The 21,817-nt window shown below is 40.7% G+C and overlaps 3 protein-coding genes across 6 annotated transcripts in view; 2 read left to right on the top strand and 1 right to left on the bottom strand.

Moving 5' to 3' along the window:
* Positions 1-8,187, top strand: part of GLT8D2 (glycosyltransferase 8 domain containing 2) — a 24,734-nt gene extending 16,547 nt beyond the window's left edge. For all 3 annotated transcript variants that reach the window (XM_085322589.1, XM_085322587.1, XM_085322588.1), the window contains 2 exons: positions 738-850; positions 1,613-8,187. In XM_085322589.1, coding sequence (XP_085178715.1) covers positions 738-850; positions 1,613-1,785 — 286 coding nt within the window. In that variant the 3' untranslated portion in view covers positions 1,786-8,187. The remainder of the gene's footprint in view (positions 1-737; positions 851-1,612) is intronic.
* On the bottom strand, positions 2,342-17,165 carry TDG (thymine DNA glycosylase). 2 transcript variants are annotated; one of them, XM_085322584.1, is made up of 10 exons: positions 17,028-17,165; positions 14,734-14,882; positions 10,083-10,318; positions 9,504-9,573; positions 8,052-8,187; positions 7,885-7,967; positions 7,711-7,805; positions 6,083-6,254; positions 5,632-5,760; positions 2,342-4,588 (listed from the first exon to the last, which is right to left on the bottom strand). In XM_085322584.1, the coding sequence occupies exons 1-10, from the start codon at positions 17,048-17,050 to the stop codon at positions 4,449-4,451; spliced, it is 1,233 nt and encodes a 410-aa protein (XP_085178710.1). In that variant the 5' UTR covers positions 17,051-17,165; the 3' UTR covers positions 2,342-4,448. The 2 variants fall into 2 exon arrangements, with proteins under 2 accessions (XP_085178710.1, XP_085178711.1); XM_085322585.1 differs by having other exon boundaries at positions 2,342-4,585.
* A 639-nt stretch (positions 17,166-17,804) lies between these two features.
* UQCC6 (ubiquinol-cytochrome c reductase complex assembly factor 6) lies at positions 17,805-19,575 on the top strand. Its single transcript, XM_085322590.1, has 2 exons — positions 17,805-18,123; positions 19,186-19,575. Exons 1-2 carry the CDS (start codon positions 18,016-18,018, stop codon positions 19,279-19,281), a joined length of 204 nt encoding a protein of 67 aa, XP_085178716.1. The 5' UTR covers positions 17,805-18,015; the 3' UTR covers positions 19,282-19,575.
* Positions 19,576-21,817: the final 2,242 nt, after the last annotated feature.

Raw genomic sequence — 21,817 nt, 5'->3', positions numbered from 1 at the left:
GAGGGAGGGAGGGAGGGAGGAAGTTATGACTTTCTATGCTGCATCCTCTAAGCATGTCTCAAAATCTTCCTAGGTTTCCTCCTTGTTGGGGTAGGCTGGTGGCATGATCTGTTATAGCTGGTGTAGTTTCTCCTATATACTGACTGCCCAGGCTTTAAGCACCCTGTGGCTGGACAGCCAGCTGCTATTTCTTTAAGCCTCTCCCTGCAGTAATTTGGCTTTACTTGGCCATGGATTTTTCACAAAGCTTGTAGGAAGTTACCATCTTTCAAATATTAGTTTATATCCTTATGCACCTCTGCTAGATCTGACTTGAAGATGACCTATAGTTTTAAAAATTGGGAGGGCTGGGGAAGGAAGATGGAGGGAATGAAAGAGTGGCAACTATATTTTTTCTTTTTTTAAGGAAAAAAGGTTAAAATATGTTCACAGCAATTCCTTTATATTAGCTGCTTTTCACTATTGTAAATGTTGTCAGCCTTAGACTCTAGATATTTTGTGCCATGAATTGGCATCACACATTGTCTGACTCTCAATATGTGTTTGATAGCAATGATTTATTCAGTAGGAATTGGAGTTGAAAATACACTTAACAACATTAGAAAGGGATATACTGAAAAAGTCTGTTCATTTTGAATTTTGCCAGAGTATTTATAATCATCTGATTTTACACTAAAAATAGGGGTTTTTTGATTGAGGTTTTGAACATTTCTTGCGTTCTTTTTTTCCCTTTGCAGAGAGAATCTGTACAGCAGCACCCTTGGGGGAGGTGTGGCCACCTCTCCAATGCTGATTGTATTTTATGGGAAGCATTCTACTATTAATCCCATGTGGCACATAAGGCATCTTGGTAAGTTTAACTTTCCAACATTTGCCATTGAAACTAATAAAGTGAGAGGTGTTAAGGTTCCAGTACAGAACTTTATATTACTTTAATGCTATACATTGCGTCAGGTCCATAGTATGTAATATACGCTTATTTCTCTTCTTCTGATACTCTTCAGGATAGTAAAGAGTGTGTGGGGGTATTGTTATGTAAATATCTTAAGAGGTCAAGTAAACTAAATGATTGCACTCCTGCAAGAAAATACCTAATAGTCATTTAATTGGATTTAAAAAATGAAAAAAAAAACCCAAATACTAGGACAAAGCTTCATGACTGAAGACCAACTAACCTATATTGTCATAAACCAGAGAAAGAATGTATGTAAGGTCTGTCAGTCTCTTTACCTATTCAGTCAGACACGTTTTTAGTAGTCTGAGTGAAACAATATGTGATCCCTGGGGTGGTGGTATTATTCAGGAGATAAAGTTAATTTTCACCCAGAAAGGAGATAATGGCTTGGTTGTTTTAGTAAAATGAATATTAACTTTCTTAAGCCCCAGCTGTGCTAAAATGCTGAAATGTTAAAAATTGTCATTTTACATTTCTAATTGAGGGAAAAAAAAGCATGAAGTTCAAAAAGGCTATTTTATTTATAACCATACAATTTATTGTCTATACTACTAATAAACCATACTAATTAGACTTGGACTTTTTTTTTTTTTTTGAACATCACTTCATAGCGTCTTCCATTATTGAAAAMTAAATTTTTGTGTACCCGTGATGCAGGTTGGAGTCCTGATACTCGCTATTCAGAGCATTTTCTTCAAGAAGCTAAATTACTTCACTGGAATGGAAGATATAAACCTTGGGACTACCCCAGTGTTCACACTGATCTCTGGGAAAACTGGTTTATTCCTGACCCCTTAGGGAAGTTCAAATTAACTCGTCCTGAAAGCTGATACTGAAAAGACTCTAATGCATTCATACATGATGTTGTGCAGTACGTGGTAATTGGAGATATGACCTGTCAAATTGTGTAATTAACTGATTTTAAAAAACAAAGTATTTGTTAAGTAGTGCTATAAACTGATAATCAGTTATATGCACTTATAAGTGGAGAGGGGTGGAGTGACAGCTATGCAATTCAGATTACCTTGACTTTCAAGTAAGGTGAAGAAAAAAATTTACTTGACAATGAAGTACTTTCATTAAACATTTACAGAGGTGAAATTCAGTGCTAGACATAGTATTTTAATGTAAGGTCTTTATAAATAAGACTCTAATATCTGCTGCTAGAAAAATCTAGTCTGTATTTAGTCTTCTAGCCCACATTAAGCAGCCTGAAATTAAAACTTACGGAGCATTTCAAGTAAGTGGAGTTCTCTTGCATGGTGACTGTTTTGCAGTGTAGTGTCTCTCTGAGCACTGTGCTGGTGCAGTCCGTGTACTACATACCCGGTAATATAAACAGATCACCGCTACCAAAATGCAAAATTACATTCTAAGACACTGCAATACAATTCCTGATTTTATTGTCAAACATTTGTAGGTTTAAGACAGATTAAGAACCTCTGCATTACTGTAATGAAAAGAGCACCAATTCTGAGGGAGTACACATAGAATTAAAATATTTAGTGAAACTGTCATTGTACACTTAACTATATTTTATACTTAGATAGCCTAGTAGGTATCTCTTTTAAAGAGACCTTTCCCTTCAAAATTGAAAAAACCCTCCTTACAGTAGTTATATACTACTGTATTACCTACTCAGCAATGCTAAATTACATGCTTCTAAGTTTGTTGAAAAATAAAATTGAGTTGTAACAAATCCCTGATACAAGATACTTTGAGCACCTGCAGGAAAATGTCCATGTAAACAGTGATACATGATACAGTACACTTTAAATAACAGACAAGACAAATCCTCTACCATTTGGACAATATACYGAACAGCTTTATGCTGAAGCTAATAAACACAATCAGAATCATAATGCACACTTCCTTGATTTAAGACGCTTAGAATTAAGCCACATAATTTGGGAAGAAAACTGTAAACATCATACCTGCCTCACAACAGGTTGACAGTGTGTGATCTCAGTGACAGTTGTTGCAGCAGGATTAGAATCTACACTAACTAGTTACACTCAGTGTGTTTCAACTGTCAGTGGCTGTGAGGAAAGGGTAAGAACACTGGCACAGGAATCTCTGACCAGCATGGACTGTGGAGATACTGTTTGTATCTATTTTTCAAGTATGTGAAGCACCTACTCTCATAAGTTCATCAAAACTTAAAAGTCTTGATCAGCTTATTGCTTTTACTTCATTTCTTCCTCATATATTAAAAGAGGGAAAGATGATGATGATTAGGCACAAGTGTGGAATCTCTTTTCTTTCTCAGTCACATGTTGGCCACATCATCAAAGAACGTACGTTTTAAGCAAGTTCCTCAAAAAGAAAGCTGTAGTTTCCACAGTTGCCTTCTTATTCTTGGAACAGCTTTGCTCATCTTTAACTTAATATTTCTTTTCTTGTAAGAGGAGTAAGGAGAACACTCTCTGAAGTCTTCCAGATTGAAGAGAAATGAATATTAAGAATTGCTAAATCGCAATCTTCTTTCATGTTGTGCCAGTTGTAAGATACACAGTTTTTTTTGATTTACATTGCAGATATAGATAATGTAACCATACACTAATTTTACAGAGAAGTGGTCTTTCAAGTCCTTGCAGTATAATCTGTTCAAAAGGGGTTGTCTCCTGCTAGTGATGTTGCTAGCAATAGGTCAGGTGAAGGGACTAATCACGTAAAAAAAAGGCCAAGAATTTAAATGCCACAGAATTCAAGAACCACTTATTTTTTTTCTTTTTAAAGAATTCCAGTTTCTTGCGTTGGAATTTCAGACGGAAGAATGGAGTTGTAGGGAGATCTGAAATTAGGACAGTTCAGATAGAATATTCTAGGTTCTAAATTTTCCTCCCCAGCATTATGACTTGAGAAGATGATGTCTCTAGTCCCTTAGTCCTGATATGGTACAGTCACTAAGTAGACAGAGCTCTCTATTCTTGCCCATAAAATACTCAGCACTCCCAGCTGCAGAACACAACCTTCTGCATTTTTAAGATGGTAACAGGCAGACTTAAAAACACAATTTGTTTAACTCTGTATGATTAAAAACATTGCTACCTGTAATATCAAGGTATACTTTCCCTTCTCCCCTCTTTGGATATAAAAGGATTATGACATATCCAAATATATGAGGCATCAGTAAAAAGTATACCATTGCTGTTACTACTACATTACAAATTACAGAATAAAATTAACGTGCCAAGGTAATCTTCACAAATGAGAAAGCAGTTTGTCAAGAACTGCAAGAAAGGATATACATTAAATATAAAACTCATATACAAAAAAGGGCTAACTTTTGTTTTTTTAAAAAGATTGGAGTTTCTTAAAATTATCTAGTTCATTGATTTTAGCCTACTACACACAATTAGTTTTGACTATAATAAAATAACTARGGGAAATAAAATGCTATTAAAATGCTTCAGTTGGGAGAACCGAGGTACCAATCTTGATCACTGCATTAAAACTGCAGCATGTATACATAGCTGAGAAGAAACAGCACTTATGCACTGCTTCCTTCTTCTTCTTGTGTCATTCCAGTAYTGAATCCTGGAATCTGGTCTGCAAAGGACTGCGTCATCCATTGTCCATTAGGAACTTCACCAAAGGATGACCCCTCACAGTACTGTGGATTGCTTGCTGCTGAAAAACAAACAAAAATATTAAAATGCAGTTGATATCATTAACTTTTTTTWWAAAAAAAGTTTGCAGTTTCCATCTTTCCCTCCTATTTTTGACTACCTGCTTAGGCTGAGTGCAAGCTTATTTTTGTTATCTACTTTTTTAGATCCAGATAATTTCACTAGATTCTAAATTCTTAGAATCTTCATTGAAGGGTGACTGCATATATTTGAACACACTCAGATATAAATAAGTCTAAATGCTTTCTTTCCTTTTTTTTTTTTTAATCTTATTCTGCAGCGCTCCCTATGAATAAATTTTTTCTTTTAAAAGAAGGGACATTTTCTTGATGAAGAAGGGTAGACAGAATGCAAATTTCAATGTGCACAGTGAGATTAGGGCTGAATATTCACGATTTCASGGGAATGTGGCAGTTACTGTTTTCTCCATTATTATTCATTGCTTTTTAAATTGCGATTAGGAATTTTACTTCCAAAATACCACCACCAAGTTCTTAATTACAGCTAGATTACTAGATTAATCCTTCATTCTGTTCCTTCTTTGATCTTTTTTTATTTACTTACATTTTTTCCGAACTTGTCAGGATTAAAAAACAGCAACAAAAAACCCTATGCTTTACTCAAGCATTTGTAAGAACTTTTGTTAAGCAAAGATCACGAAAACTATGAATAGTTAAAGCTTATTGTTCTCTCGCTGTTACATTACTCCCTCACTAAAAGCTAGAGAACACCAAACTGTGTTACATGTTTGTTTACTCTGCAAGTCATTAGTTGTATCTGTCAGATTTCAGGAAGCTGTCTGAAAGTCTGAATTTGGAAATCAAAGTTTGAATGTGCAAACAATTTTTTTTATTTAAATAACAGTAAGTGGCTTCTTTATATTTCCCTCCCCCAAAAGACCATAAATTCCCTCAGTTATATAACTACTACTATGCTTTAAATATCTTGTTTGATTATGGAAGTTCCTGAGGGCAGAAAACTAAGTGTATGTTCATATATAATCGTGAATGGTGAAAACTGAGTACCACAAGCACCACAATTTACCAGTTCCATTTGAAGAGAAATTGCACTGTTCATTTTCATATATTGCACGATCACAATAAGCTCCTCCATATGCTGCTTCATAACCTGGATCATATTTTTCTTCTTTGACGGCCATTTTTTTAGCATCCTCTGCAGAAAGAAGATATTTTGAAGAAAGATATCAACATTTTTATCAGAGAACACTTGAAGAAACAGACATATTTTTATTCTATGCAAAAGATGATTCTAGCTGTCCTCAGATAATCAGGACTGTATTAAGAATATGGAACTGTATATATATGGAATATAGTTCTATACTACCTGATTTAGGGTGGATGGAAGGGACTTTTTTTTCTTTAAATTGTTTCCTTTTGCTCAAGCAACTGCTAGTGCAACTTCTATGTGTGTTGCTATGTATGTTGTACAATACACTACATTTTAAGAAAGGATAAAAAAAAAATAATCACTGTACCTTGTGCAAGTTGCAAGTCAAATGTGTACTGCACCTCTTGCACCTCTGTGTTTGGTGCGATGCCTTTCAGTTGGTCCCTTAAGTCTTTCAGCTTTATGTAATAATGAACTTTATCTTGTGCACGAGGAAACTGAGCACATCTTGCACTGGATGACGGCATAACATAGCAGAGCTTGAGACAAAGAGCAAGAAAAACTGCATAGTAAGACCCTGAACTATAAACAAATATTTAATGCATTGAGAATAACTTCACAGTTAAGCTCATGTTATCTTGTACAAACATCAACTAATGCCCACAGTCACTGTGAGAGAGACTAAAAGAAGCTTTACAGTGTCTTGGCCAGCTAAACATCTTGCCCTAAAGAGAGAGGCTGATTACCAACTGTTGAAGCTATGATAATTTTYACCAGGAGAAGTGTTACAAGTTACAAGAAGTACAAGTGTATGTCAGCCAGTGGAGCACCCTGAAGAACTCCCTGAACAAACGGAGATCCGAGCCAGAAAGTCCAGCGGACTACATAATACTGCACAAACATCCCAACCCTGTGAGACACGCAACATGGGTTAGTTAGCCTGGCTTCTTGGCCRAGTGTTTCTGCACCACACTTGCCAGCATTTGAAATTTGTGCAGATGAAGCCAACTTAATGTTTCTGCCTCTGCCAAGAGGCCTAACTAAAGACTTCAAGCTCATGCAGAGAAAAGGAACTTTATCCATTATGTTTATTGCAGTGTAATATTTTTGAACAGAACTTGTAAATAGGTCTGTTTGTTTATCTTAAAAATATGATACATCTTCTGCAAAAGTATTTAAGAGCTTCTTCAGGAAAAAGCATTTTATTACCAACAGTTCTTTAGGCTCTGATGGCAGCTTTCCATGGTGAGGACATCTTAAGCTTGCAGCAATAGTAATTTGGAATAGATAATGAAAACAACTCAAATGAAGCTTTGGAACAAGCTACCTTGGCCAGCAGTATAATTGCCTTTGCTGGAATTTTATAAAAACAGAYTAAACAAACCTGTTTGGGATGATTTATATAGCTGGTCTCTTCAGATATCTTCCCGCACTAGATGTCTGTGCTGAATATACCCTTCCTTAAACTCTTTTTTCGTACCTTAAGCGTCCAATTTAATTTCAAGCCGCACATTAGCGTAAGAAGACCTAGGCTAATGACAGTACTTGGGCATGGCCAGATACAGTAATGCTGCATCTGTGGTGTGTAATAGCACAACATTGGACTTACTATTCTTTCTCCCCCACTCTAGCACTTCTAGCACCGTGATCGTGTTCGGTATCAACATTCAGTAATAAAAGCATACAGCAAATGGGCCACAGATAATCAGATGAAAGTAAATGAGAGTTACCATGAAAGCATGTAAGTTTTATTCAAATTTAGATGCCCTCCAGAGAACATACTAACCTGCTAACTATAACACACCATTTTCAAAAGAAAATTAGCAAGTCTGCAGGAGCTGTCTAAAAGATGTGTCTGAAAATTGTCCAATCCCACTTTATACTTTGGACAAACTTTGCCATTGCTGTAAGTGGATGCAAGTCCTGAGATTTAATTAGTTTTGAAATAACCAAAATAAAAGTGCTCTGTTTTCGTTCCGCAGCATCAATACTTACAGTTTCTGTATCTGGCACCTTGTGTGGCTGCAATCCAAATTCCAAATTTTTAACTTTTATTCCAAAAACTTCTTTACTGAAAATTTCATAAATACCTAAAATGAAATGAAAGTAGGATAAATGGACAGAAAAAGCACCTGACAGACCAAATTCATTTAAAATTAAGGTTCTCACATTTTCCATTAAAAGCTGCTATACGAGGTTTATACTTTTGCAATTTCTGCATCAGAATTCGCCCTCCTTCCCGAAACTCTTTGCTAAAAGAGAAAAAAAATAGTACTCAAAATTACAACCATAACTGTTATTTAATTAACAGATACGATATTCTCCTGTTATCCTACCTGGAGAGGTCTTTGCTTCCAGGTGTTGTCCTTTCCACCATGTTCGTAAATCCAATCCCATATTTATGTGGTAAGGTGTGGTCATCCATATGGTTCAGTTGTTCATTACTTAGACCAGACATGAAGAGACACTTCCCTGTGAAGTGGCAAGAAATGTGTGTTTTTTTTTTTTTTTTAATAGCTTTCCAGCATACAGGACTGGAATGCTAAAAGAAGTCTATGTTAGGAGAGCCTCAGGTCATATGGAAAGACTTTTGCCCTATCTAGACAAATTTAAAACAGCCACACTTATTTTATCTATTTCATAAGGATAACAAATTCCCACTGAACAACAGGAATTCATCACCAAGATCCTGAGTATGGCAAGAGATTTTTCCAAAAGCTCATTACAGAGCTTTACATTTTGCAATTCACATAAAACGGCAGGGAATACCATCAACACAGAGAACAGATTTTGTGAAAAAGAATGTGGCAAATACAACAAATGGTCATTTTCTTTTACAACTTGCCATCACTTCTCCTTGCATTGGGCCCCTGCATCTTAACATTAATGTATACAAGTCTAGTTTGGGTGATGTGCACTGCTTCTCTCTCTCAAGCACAAATCAACTACAGCTCATTCCTAATGACCCAAGAAACACTTACAAACATAGGGATTTGTCAGAGCATGCAGATCTGGTCTGGTTCTTGGTAAACAGGACTATTAGTCCCAGTCTACAGAACACTAGCAAAATAGCTTCAGCCTGATCTGCTGCTCTGCAGAAGCATTTTGGATGGAGTATCACAGAGCTGAAATGAGCCCATATGGAGCTCCTTGCTACCAAAGTCAGAATGGTTCCCAGTACCCAAACCAGAGCATTTCAACAGAGTTCAGATATGATCCTTCTTTGTGACAACGTGCTGCAGAAGTGTTACTTAAATGGRAAAAAAGTCTTTGTCTGCAGAATCAGGTATGCTAGATACATATGCCTGCTGGGGAARAAGTGTTGCTTTATCATCAGCTAAGAAGCTTGTTTAGCAGAGATGAATAAACAAACGCTAGCTGAAATGCATTTTTGGAAAACCTGTGGATGTAGGGTGGCCATTGCCRGTTTTGGTTTATAGCACAATTTGATGCCCATTGACTTACCCTTGATAACTTAAGTACTACGTATTTAATTTTTATTCCTTGAATGGTACACTAACATGCTAAGAAGTTATTGGTTAACAGAGTCTGGTAAACCATGTTTACGTGACAATTCTAAACCTCCATTGAAAGTCACTAATTATTCCTCTTTATGTTATTCTTTTTTATGTATGCTATATAACTATAGGATTTAAGTCACTCTCAGATGGTTAAAAGCAAAATCCTCTTCTCCACCAAGAAAGAAAAAAAAGAAAACAGCATAATTAAAATGTCACAAGTTCTAACACAGTTATGCAGATCCTATAAAAAGGAAAATAAAAACATACAAAAATGGTTTCCAGGTCCAGGATAATGATGTCCTTTGTAAGCTGCCATCAAGCCAGGGTTTATGCCAATCTACAAAGCAAGACATCAGTTCATTTTAATGATGAAAAGATGGCATACCACTCACACCCACTCAAATTTGATCAAGTTACACTAAGCAAGTATCTTCAATTCTCTTAGCTAATGCCAGTAAACAAAACAATGTAAATGGTACCTTCCATTGTTATTTAAAGAACTGACAATTGTACAGCAGGGCCTCAGTTTAAATGTGCAATGTCAGGAGAGCAGCTCATAGCATGGTTTACAAACACTAATCAATGCTTCAAGTAAATAAAGTGTAAACAGTCTTTCAYGACTATGTATTATATTTGACCCTGTACTTCTCAGAAACTTTCATTATGGTACTATGATTTTTAACAGGAAATGCAAAGCTGCTGTACACAGGAAACAGTTTTAATACTTATATGCCCGGATCTTGCAAAATAAACTAACAGAGATGAGTAARCAGCAGGAATGTAAGTCACAGCCAGCGAACAGACTATTCACATTTCTACCTAATCCTGTAACTGTGAGTTACTTACTATTACAATGTCCAGATCAAAGGTCAAAATATCAGGTAAAGTCTTGGTAAGAAGTTCTGCTTCAGATACACCGTTAAAACGGTCCACTTTTCTTTTGACTTTAAAAGTATCTGTGATCTTTTCTTGTTTGCCTTTAGACTTGGTTGATTTTTCTTTTTTAGCAGCAGTTTTTTTGGGTTGCTTTGGCTCAGTTGCTTTGGCTTTTCTTTTCCTTCCTCCTTTCCCTTTTGCAACTTCTGAAACACACAACAAATTTCTTTCATTTTTTTTWAAAAATATTTCTAATGCTACAGTATGGACATTCACAAAGATTGAATTGCGTGTATGAATACCTTCTAAATATTCATAAATATAAACAATTATCAGACAAATCTCAATTTTCCAGGTTCAGCATAGAGCCGGCGTGTTTATCTCTGTAACACAGRCACACACTTTTCTCAGACAACTAAGCCAACTAAAGATGCAAACCAATGAGAATAATCTCAGGGCTAGAGAATATTGTTTACATGCTATATACAACAATCTTTTGGAAATAGTTTAATTTCTTTTGGAGAATATGCCAGATCATTAAATTTTAAGTTTCAAGAAACATTAAATTCTAGTTTGCTATATACACTACAGCTTCCAAGTATAAAAGCTTACTGTTACAGACTATGTTACATAATGAAGAAACTAAACAGCACATCAAAAGCAACAGGTCTCAAACATTATGTACAGTGTAAGCTATGCATTTGTCACAAATGCAATCTCACACATTAAGCACTGCATAAACTATTCACAATTTACTGTTTACAGAACACATACTGTTCATTGATGCAAATAACTAGGTAATATTTGAGAGATCCAGACTCTCTGTTTGAACCATTAAGACCAAACAGGAATTTTTGATTTACAAAGTGTAAACATAAAGAAGTCACTTTTCATTCACTTGAAGCTTCCTTATCTTCTGGCACTGAAAGCTTAGAAATTAACTAACACRGATATTGGTCATGACATGAACAACTACAGATTGCTCTCTAGCCTGTTCATTAATGCCGAGTTGCAGAACGTAACAGGAAAATTTCAGAAGATATTTGGCAGCAACCCGCAAAGAGCCAAAGTTACTGAATGCTTTATTTGCTTCAGTCTTTACTGCTAACAGCAGCCCTCAGGAATCCCAGAGCCTGGGGACAAGGGAGAAAGTCTGGAGAAAGAAAGACTTTCCCTTGCTCAAGGAGGGTCAGGTTAGAGCTCATTTAGGCAAACTTGACACCCACAAATCCCTGGGCCCCGATGGGWTGCACCCACGAGTACTGAGGGAGCTGGCAGATGTTGTTGCTAGGTCACTCTCCATCATCTCTGAAAGGTCATGGAGAACTGGAGAGGTGCCTGAGGACTGGAAGAAAGCCAATGTTATTYCCTTCAAAAAGGGAAAGAAGGACCCAGAGAAATTACAGGCCAGTCAGCCTCACCTCGATCCCTGGAAAAATGATGGAACAACTCATTCTGAATGCCATCTCCAAGCAGGTGGAGGAAAAGAAGGTGATCAGGAGTAGTCAGCATGGATTCACCAWGGGGAAATCCTGCTTAACCAATCTGATAGCCTTCTAGGATGGAATGACTGGCTGGGTAGATGAGGGGAGAGCAGTGGACRTTGTGTACCTTGACTTCAGCAAGGCTTCTGACACTGTCTCCCACAACATCCTTCTAGGCAAGCTCAGGAAGTGTGGGCTAGATGAGCAGACAGTGAGGTGACTTGAGAACTGGCTGAAAGGCAGAGCTCAGAGGGCCATCATCAATGGCACAGAGTCTAGTTGGAGGCCTATACCTTGTGGTGTCCCACAGGAGTCAGTACTGGAGCCAGTCTTGTTCAACTTCTTCAYCAGTGACATGGATGAAAGGACAGAGTGCCTCCTCAGCGAGTTTGTTGATGATACCAAACGGGCAGGAGTGGCTGATAAAGCAGAGGGCTGTGCTGCCATTCAGAGAGACCTGGGCAGGCTGGAGAGATGACCAGGGAGGAATCTCATGAAGTTCAACAAGGAGAGGTGCAGGGTCCTGCACCTAGGGAGGAATAGTGCCATGCCCCAGTACAGGCTGGAGGCTGACCTGCTGGAGAGCAGCTCTGCAGAGAAGGACCTGGGAGTTCTGGTGGACAACAAATTGACGATGAGGCAGTAATGTGCCCTTGTGGCCAAGAAGGCCAATGTCTTCAATGCACAATCCTGGTTTGCATTAGGAAGTGTTGCCAGCAGGTTGAGGGAGGTGATCCTGCCCYTCTGCTCAGCCCTGGTGAGGCCACATATGGAATACTGCATCTAGTTCTGGGCTCCCCAGTACAAGAGAGACATGGAGCTACTGGAGAGAGTCCAATGTAGGGCTATGAAGATGATTAAAGGACTGGAGCATCTCCTTTATGAGGAATGGCTGCAAGAGCTGGGCCTGTTTAGCCTGGAGAAAAGATGACTGAGAGGGGATCTTATCAATGTCTACAGATACCTTKGGGGCGGGGGGGTAGTGTCAAGAAGAGGGGCTGGACTCTTTTCAGTGGTGTTATGTGACAGGACAAGAGGCAACTGAACCACAGGAAATTCCRTCTGAATGTGAGGGGGAATTTCTTCACTGCGAGGGTGACAGAGCATTGGAACAGGTTGCCCGGAGAGGTTGTGGAGTCTCCTTCTCTGAAGATATTCAAAACCTGCCTGGATGAAACCCTGCCTAACACGCTCTAGGTGGCCCTGCTTGAGGAGGGGAGTTGGACTAGATGATCTCCAGAGGCCCCATCCAACCTCAACCATTCTGTGAAAGTTATCTATTACTTTTAATAATAAGGTGAAGTCTCAATTTTAAAATTTCTTGTTGTGATTCTTCTTCAGGTAAGAAATATAGTGGATACTAGGGCATTGCCCTACTAAGTCTGTAGATGTTTCTGGACTGTTCTTGTTTGTACTCAGCTTTCTTGCAAGGAAAAGGACAGAAGCCATGCCAAATTCCCATCACATTCTTGGAGCCACTGTGTAGGAAAGCTGTAATGGTATTTGAGCTCTAGTGTACCCACAATGAAGGGGAGACTAGAAAGCTGCAAACTCAGGGAGGCACATAGACAGCTTTCCTATCTCTTGGAAGAACTAGGAGGGTTTTTTATGTGATGGCAAAACACAAGAGATGCATCCAACTCAGAGCTGCCAGAGRATTTCAAATAGAGCAGGAGAACATGCTCCTAACTCTCCAAGTGATCAAATAGTACCAAGGAGGCACTGCCATTAAAGATGAACTGCCTGACCACAATGCCAGAGCAGCCTGTCAGAGGGCAATCTTGAAAGTTTTACTTTCAAAGATTTCAGATCTTTGTCTTCCATATTTACTCCTATAGATTTCACAAATAATTTTCAAGCCCTGCCTTTGAAGATTTTACCCTAATCTCTATTCTTACAAAGACATCATAGGACAGCTTCAAAACTCAAGATTAAAACTATCTACAAATACTCAAAGGGCAGTCAACTAGCACGCTCATGGCCAAATCACATTATCCCAATAATAAAGATATCTATCTATATTAAATATAGCATTTGAGATGCGTAACTGTAGTGAATAATTGAGCAGTTGCTACTATCTGAAATAGGAGATTTTCCTACTATGATTTCATCTGGCCAAGTGTTATAACTAAGAATGATTTTGGCATATCTTAAGTGCACTTACTTAAGCAGGCAATGTCACTGCATGAACTGACTAATATGTTGATACAGACAGCTCTGATCCGTACCTATATATGAAAAGCAAGACTAAACTCTCAGTACATGAATATYTGCTGTACAATCAGAGTGAAAGCATGGCAGAGATCACTGGCTTTTATACCTGGTGAGGAGCAATCACCAGAGGAACAGAACTAAAAGGAATCTTTTCTTGGCATAGTGAGTGTAAAACCTAAATGAAAAAAATCCTAGTAGGGAAGGAGGGCAATGTAGAAGCACATAAATTATAAAACACACGTGATATACAGTACACTTTTTAGCTTTTATGCACTTGTTTAAGGAAAATTGAGCCTCACTAAAAAAAAAAAAATACAACTACTGCTGAGTTACATATTAGCAATTCAGTATTTGTGATTATTATGACACATTAAAGAAACACCTTTTTAACAAAAATACTTCAAGCAAACAATATTATACTGTAGTTAATTCTTTCACAATTCTTTCTGCATTAAGTTCTGAATCAGAGGTTAATTCTTTTTCTTTCAGAATTAAAAAAAAAAAAAACTTTTCAGCTCAGACTAGGGGAAAAAAAAGATGAAAAAAAAGATGAAGACAATCTTCCCTCTCTAACCTAATATTAAACAATATGAAACCACATGAAGATGTTACTTTTACCTATTAAAACAAAAATTTGCTGTTCTTGGGACAAGATAATTTTGTGAAACTGAACTACGTGATTATAAACGTGTTTAACCTTGCTATTTAGTAACAAATGTTACGAGAATAATATGTCCTTATACTGAATGAAATACATACTCAATATATACTGAAAGAATACATATTCGATACTTTCTCAAAGAGCATCAAGGAAATGCAATCCAACAGGTATAAAGAAGCAGTTTATTAAAAAAAAAACAAAAACAAAATTTTAAATCAAGAATTTTTTTTTTAGCTCACTTAATATAGTCCGATCAAACTACCTTTAGTAGGTTCCTGAGCCAAGTTTGGCTCTGGAATGTCCTCCAGAGTTGGCTGCTCAGCCATGATTTCCATGTTGGGCACTGCAGTCATCATTGGATGGAACGGAAATGTATAAAAAGCTTGAACTTGCTGAAGATGTGAGTAATATCTTAGAAAKGCAAAGGAAAAAAAAAGATGAATAATTCATCAACAATTTAGAAATTTAGTGATGGACCAAGTAGTCTATAAACATCTGTCTCCATCAAGGTTGGCATGTACTGCAAGTACACTCTCCAATACAGTTTGTTAAGAAGTCAGTAAATTACCAAAATCCACTAAGCAGTCAGACTGTTTACTGGCTATGGGAAGGCAACAGGAACCGCCCAACCTTTTTTAAGTAACAAAAGGTTAAAGATTGCAACATTGTAAGTACAGCATACAGCTTTCCCTAACTCTGGAAAAACAGTTTGTAGAATAYATTAGCAGCGCAAACTGTCTATCAAATGTAGTGACTGGGTACAACACAACTGAGTTAAAACTCTTTGGACTTAAAGGCCTCCCAACTTTTAAATTTTCTTACTGTTACATCAGTTACTTTATCTGATGCAACACAGAATGGATGTACAGAATGAGGTACAAAACAGTAAAAACACATGGAGCAGTTGTTACTATGTAGATCACTAAACAGCTTTAAGAAATAGTGTGGCAGATGCTGTCCAGTTACCTCACTCTGGATCCCAGCACAAGTACTACACTTATTCTATAGAAAATCATTCATGCACATTGATTCAGCCTCCTTACACACACACATATGTTTTGTCATACATATTCCTTCTGCTCTACATATCTACTAGACACATACAGCCTGCAGACACCAATACAAACTTCTGCTTCATACTTCCATTCCCTCTACCTATATAGACTGCTTCTCGTCCATAGAGTTCCACTGTTATGCAAATATGTAGAATAGTTTTCATGAACAGTACATTTGCAGGAAATATTTTCATCATCTCAAAGCCATTCATAAACACACCCAACAATTTTAGCCCTGAGTACCTCAAAGGCATGCTTACCACCTTTGCGATGGGGAGGCATCATTCTCTATTATTCAATTAATATTTAAGAATCCTACCATAGATCATATTGATCTGAGAACAGCCCACAGTTTTGTGATCAGGCCACTAACCTTGAATCAAATAACTGCTCTGAATCAAGGGAAATGAATCTGAACTTAGGTCTCCCAGATTCCTGGGGAGCAGTCTAACAAAGCCACAGGATATTTTCAGAGTATAGTAAATACATCAGTCTCTCCAGCTAAAATTGTTCCATCTGGTATAAAATACTTGTGCAACTACTGAACCAGACAGCAAAACTGATTTTCAGATAGGTGTTAGAGAACACAGATGAAACATACAGAACTCAGTTCATATGCCAATAAATGCTTAATTACACAGAGCAAAAAAAGTGTCCGAGAGACTTGAAAGTACCTAACCTAAGAACAGTCACTAAGAAAACCTCTTACAAGGTGYTGATCAAACTCCCTTTAAACAGAGGAAAACCTGCACGATGTCACAGACAAGCCGTCTAACCACTAGGTTGWGAGGACGAAAAAGAGCATCTACCCTCACCCCTAACGCTCGTATACATCTTTTAAACTTTTTTTGAGAATCATTTTTCTTGGCTAGGTACGAAAACACAGTTGTTTCGTTACAAACGAATGGCATGTGTTATGGAACGTGTTACAGGCGAACAGAACGTTTAAATAAATATTTTCAGTTCAACAAAGAAAAAAAAATACTGGCTGAAAAAAAAATCAATTCAAGCTACAAATGAAAGGAAAAAGCCCCGTATGCCCACTGGGAAACAAATAAACAAAGTCACTTGCAAATTCCACCCCTAGACACACAGGCCGCATCCACGTATTTCTTTACGTACAAGGAGCCCCGCAGCCTCCTCGACCCCAAGAACAGCAGACGCCCACTCACACCCGCACTCCCCATCCCTCACATACACCGCAGCACACCAAGACCTCCAGGCACGGGGGCTGCTCGCTTGCTCTCCGCGTTATTAATAAAACATGTATTTTGTGCACGCACGCAGAGCCCTGCCCCCGCCCGCGCGCTCACGTCAGCCCGGCCCGCGCGGCCGCCCCGCCCCTCCCCCCCCCCAACGCCCGCGACGGGGGCGGGGGGAAGGGGGCCAGAGCGCGGCCCCGGCTCCCCGCGGCCGTTGGGTGGGGGGAGAACGGAGGCGAAAGGCGACCCAACGCCAGGCCCGAGCGCGGCTCCCCCCCCCCCGCCTCCTCCGCCGGTACCTGCCCAGCTCCTCGGCCTCCATGCCGAGGCCTGGAGCCTCCGCGCAGCCGAGCGGGCTGTTGTCAGGGCGAGCGTGGCGGAGCGCGCTGCGGTGCGGCCCGGCCCGGCCGCCCCCCGGCCCCCTCCCCCCGCACCCTCGCCTCCCCAACAGACCTGCCGGGCAGCGCCGCGTCACGTGAGCGGCGGCGGCCAATGGGGAGCGAGCCGGCCCCMCGCGAGGCGCTGGGGGAGGGGCGCGCGCGCGGCGAAGTGGGCGCGGTGTGAGGCGCCGTCCTGCTGTCGCCGCCGGCGCCGCGGGGGGGTCGGGATGAGGCCGGCGCGGCCCGGGCCCGCGTGCCCGGCCACACGCTCCGCGGAGGGCTTCGGGGGACACGGCTTAACCCGCATCGTCTGCACCGCGGTGCGAAGCCCCTCGGGGGTCCCCGCGACAGGGGGCGGCGGCGGCCAGCGAGGGCGCTTCGGCCGCCACCCGGAGCCACCGCGGCAGCGTGCTCACCGGGGGAGCGAGGCGGGCCGCGCCAGGCTGCCGCCCCCCGCTGCCGCCGCCTCTCCGCCCAGCCGCACTGAGCGCTGTAACGCGGGGGGATGTGGCCGGTGGCCTCCCGTGGCTCAGTTAGCGCCGCGGGCTAGGAGTGAAAACGCGCTGAGCGCAGCGCGGAGCGGCGCCCTCCTCCCCCCCTCCCCCAGCCAGTTCGGCCGGTTGGTGCCCGCCCCCGCGCACCGGCTGCGCACGCGCACGCCGGCAAAGGGTGGGGGGAGGCTGGTGGTGACGCACGTCCGGCGCGTCACGCGGTCCGGCGACGCCAACGGCCGCCGGGGAGTTGCGGTTGGGGACGCCGGGGGCTGGCGCGGGCTCTGCTGCGGCGCTGCTTGTGTACGCGAGGGCCGTGGCTGCCGTGGGCGCGGGTGAAGCCGTGTGGGTCCCGCTGGAGCGGAGGCGGTGATCGCCTGGTTTCTCCTCCCCGGTTCCCCCCCTGCGGCGCGGCCATGCCCGCGGGCGTGTCTTGGCCGACCTACCTGAAAACGCTGGGGGCGAGTATGCTGGCCATGTTTGCGGGTGCAGAGGTCGTGCACAGATACTACAGACCTGACCTTGTAAGTGCTTACGGAGTCTGGATTTGTGATCGCTTTATGGAGACGTAAGAGCATGCATGTTAGATGAAGAGTCTTCTGTGGAAATTTTATTTTAAAAGACACGTTGGGCAGAGGTCGCAGCTAATACTTAGGAGCTTCAGAACAAGAAGCAAGCAGGTGTCTATGTTTTCTCTTGGGAATGTCCTTCGAATTAGCAGCATGATAAAAAAAATAGTTATCTTACATTTTTCAGAAGAGATCTTGATTGCGAGAAGTTTTTTTGAAAGAAGTATGTAGAAGTGGTGAGAAGTGACTATAATAAAAATGTTTTATTTTTTTCTAGTACAAACCAAGATGACCAACGGTTTAATAAGGTTATAGGGTTATAGGGTTGCAGACAGTCAGAATTTTTATCACAGAGAACTAAGCTCCAGATGAGACCACCCACCTAGTACAGTACTGGTGGATTTGGTTTCCTGGAGCCCTTCTCATCTGTAAGCTTTCTCTCCTCTTCCTATTTTTGTACACTTGTTGTTGTTTAGAGACATTGTGCTATTTTCTAATTAGAAGTAAACTAAAACCTCACTATGCTTGAGCAATCATCTCAAAAATTGTGATTTTTTCATTAATGTATCTATACGCCAAAGAATTTATGTAATTTAACAGTTTCAACTTATGTACTTCATTACAGGTTAATTGATMGTATATATGTATATGTATGTGCTTATATATAAACTGGTAAGTCTTTTTTYTTCTGTCACTGAGAGAGAGAATAGAATATACATGGAAACTTCAGCAAGTGTTTTAAAACTATAGTGGTCATCTCAACAGAACTGGCTTTCTCAGATGATGAGAAGAAACTGTGTCCCTTTAATCAAATTGTTTGTTTTTCCTTTCTCTTCATTTTTTTCAAATTACTTTTTCTTACTTAAAAAAGTAGTAAAGATTATWATAATCTTTACTCAAGAATGAGCAAAATACACTCTCCATGTGCATGTAGTACTTGTCTCTTACAGAGTATGTTAATATGYTGGGTTTTAATTTTTTCCTGTCAAAGCACTGATATCTCTCTGTTTTTAACAGAGTATACCTGAAATACCTCCTAAGCCTGGAGAACTGAGAACAGAACTGCTGGGTCTAAAAGAAAGATCAAGCCAAGTTCAAACTTCACAGCAGTGATCACGATTTACTTAAGTTGTGAAGACACACTATAAAAATTGTTCATCTGCAAAGGGAATTTAACAGTTTTCCAGTAAGATCTCACAGGACTTTGCAATCTTTACTACAAATCTGACTGTGAAATACTCTACTCCCTTAGTACTGTTTTCCTGTTTCTTTATAGTAGAATTACAGGTAATATAAAAATAAATGTATTAAGAATACAGTTGTTAAAAGTCCAGAGTTGTACACCACACTTCTGACTTTTTGGTTGCAGTGTAAGTATCYTTCAGAGCAGTAAAAGATGTAAATTTACCTTGGCTGAGTCTGATAGAATTTTAAACTTTTAAGCTGATTAACAAGCATAGAAAGTTTAGCACATTCAAAACTCAAGCTTTTGTAGACACTCATCAGCCTTAATAAGCTTATCCATTTTTCTGTAGCAGAATCCTATTTGCCTATTGGGATTTCTCACCCTTTTTARGATTTGAACTCAGATTTATTGGATCTAACATAGAATCTAATACAGTAAATTACTGCATATATAGAAATAAATAAGATGCACTTCTTGCATTGGATTCTCTCTGTTGCGGTAGCTTTATGAGCTGGCACATGAACTGTCTGCCTGTAATTCCAACAGGAAATTATTTTGGTCCACTCTGAAGAATCTGACCCTTTGATCATATTGGTTAAAATGRGCCAAATAAGTATGGACGAATTATACTTAAATTATGTTCAGTTGTACTCCATTTGGGTGTCTGAGCCTCAACATGGCTTTAAAAACTRTTGGCCATTTCAAACATGCTGTAAAAAAGAGAGTATAGGGGGTTGGGATATATTGGGGGCAATGGATGARATCTCACCTGGTCCTGTATGCCCATATGGATGTTAGTGCAGACCACAGACTTCCTATCTGGTAGATACCTTTCTAAGTGACAGGCATATGAAAAGCCTTGATTAAACCTCAAATGTTACACCAAATGAAAACATATATTTCTCCAGATTTAAGTTATCAGGCCAATTCTGATGGAAACGCTTTTTCTTCCTTCACTATACCTAAACAAAGCTAAGTGAGAATCAACGAAGTTTCCAGAAGAGTCAAGACGTTCTGTAGTTTTTGTTTCTGTTGAAGGTTATCACTTTCCACTTGAATTGTAACTGAAACAGGAACAGTGGTTTTTCAGCTGTTCCTGTAGAACAGAGGGGATGGTGGTCAAGGGTCTGGGATCCCAGGTGATGTTCTCCTCAATCCTGCCAGTGAGGGGGAAGGTGGTAGGAGGAATAGATGGATTTTTCCAAATGAATAACTGGCTGCACCACTGTTGTTGGCAACAGAGTTTTGGTTTCCACAATCATGGGACCCTGTTTGAAGATCAGCAACTGGTGGGGAGATATGGGATCCACCTCGCTCAGTGGGGCACGYGTGTCTTTGCCAACAGGCTGGCCAGCCTGGTAAAGAGGGCTTTAAACTGGGAAGGATGGGAGAAGGGGAGCCTTACAGAGACAGGGGAGTCAACAAAACGTGGCTCAAGACAGGGTGCCTCCAGCAGGTACGTGTAACTGGGAAGTGCATATGAGAYATGGCTATGGGGGATCCTCTTGCACCCCTGGGAAACCTGCCTGCTCAGCCACCTCTCTGAAATGCCTGTATGCCCATGGATGCAGCATGGGGAGTAAAGAGGAGGATCTGGAGATCTGTGTGTGGTTGCAGGGCCATGATGTCACTGCAGTTGCAGAGACATGGTGGGATCGCTCACATGACTGGAATGCTGCCACGGATGGCTTCATGCTTTTTAGGAAAGACAGGCCAGGAAGGCGAGGTGGCGGAGTTGCTCTTTATGTGGGAGAGCAACTGGAGTGTATCTAGGGATGGATGACRAGCGAGTTGATAGCTTATAGGTGAATACTAACGGGCAGGCTAATGTGGGTGGCACTGCTGTGGGTGTCTACTACRGGCCACCTGATCAGGAAGAGGAAGTCCATGAGGCCTTCTACAGACAGYTAGAAGTAGCCTCATGATCACAGGCCCTGGTTCTCATGGGGGATTTCAACCACCCTGATATCTGCTGGAAAGACAACACAGCTAGGCACCAACAGTCCATGAGGCTCCTGCAGAGCACTTATGATAACTTCTTGACATAAGTGGTGGAGGAGCCAACGAGGAGAGGTGTGCTGCTGGACCTTGTACTAACCCACAAAGGAGGAGTGGTTGGAGATGTGAAGGTGGGGGGCAGCCTTGGCTGCAGTGACCATGAGATGGAGTTCAGGATCCTGCAGGGAGGAAGCAAGGCAGTAAGTAGGATCGCAACCCTGGATTTCAGGAGAGTGGACTTGGCCTCTTCAGGGATCTACTCGGACAAATCCGATAGTTAGGGCCCTAGGAGGAAGGGAGGTCCAAGACAGCTGGTTAATATTCAAGCATCACTTCCTCCAAGCTCAAGGGTGGTGCATCCCTAYGAGTAAGAAGTCTGGCAATGGGGGCAGACCTGCATGGATGAGCAAGGAGCTCCTGGCAAAACTCAGAAGAAAGTACACAGAATGTGGAGGAGGGGACAGG

The sequence above is a fragment of the Rhea americana genome, unplaced genomic scaffold (assembly GCF_003343005.1).
Source record: "Rhea americana isolate MKP2758 unplaced genomic scaffold, rheAme1 scaffold_79, whole genome shotgun sequence".
Taxonomy (NCBI): Eukaryota; Metazoa; Chordata; class Aves; order Rheiformes; family Rheidae; genus Rhea; species Rhea americana.
The sequence above is the reverse complement of the archived record's forward strand: the minus strand, read 5'-3'. Positions and strand labels throughout refer to the sequence as shown.

Bases quoted from the DNA above. Each gene is read 5' to 3' on its own strand.
- UQCC6 (XM_085322590.1), top strand. From the start codon at position 18,016: ATGCCCGCGGGCGTGTCTTGGCCGACCTACCTGAAAACGCTGGGGGCG. The intron at 18,124-19,185 runs GTAAGTGCTTAC...TGTTTTTAACAG, and splicing joins GATACTACAGACCTGACCTT to AGTATACCTGAAATACCTCC.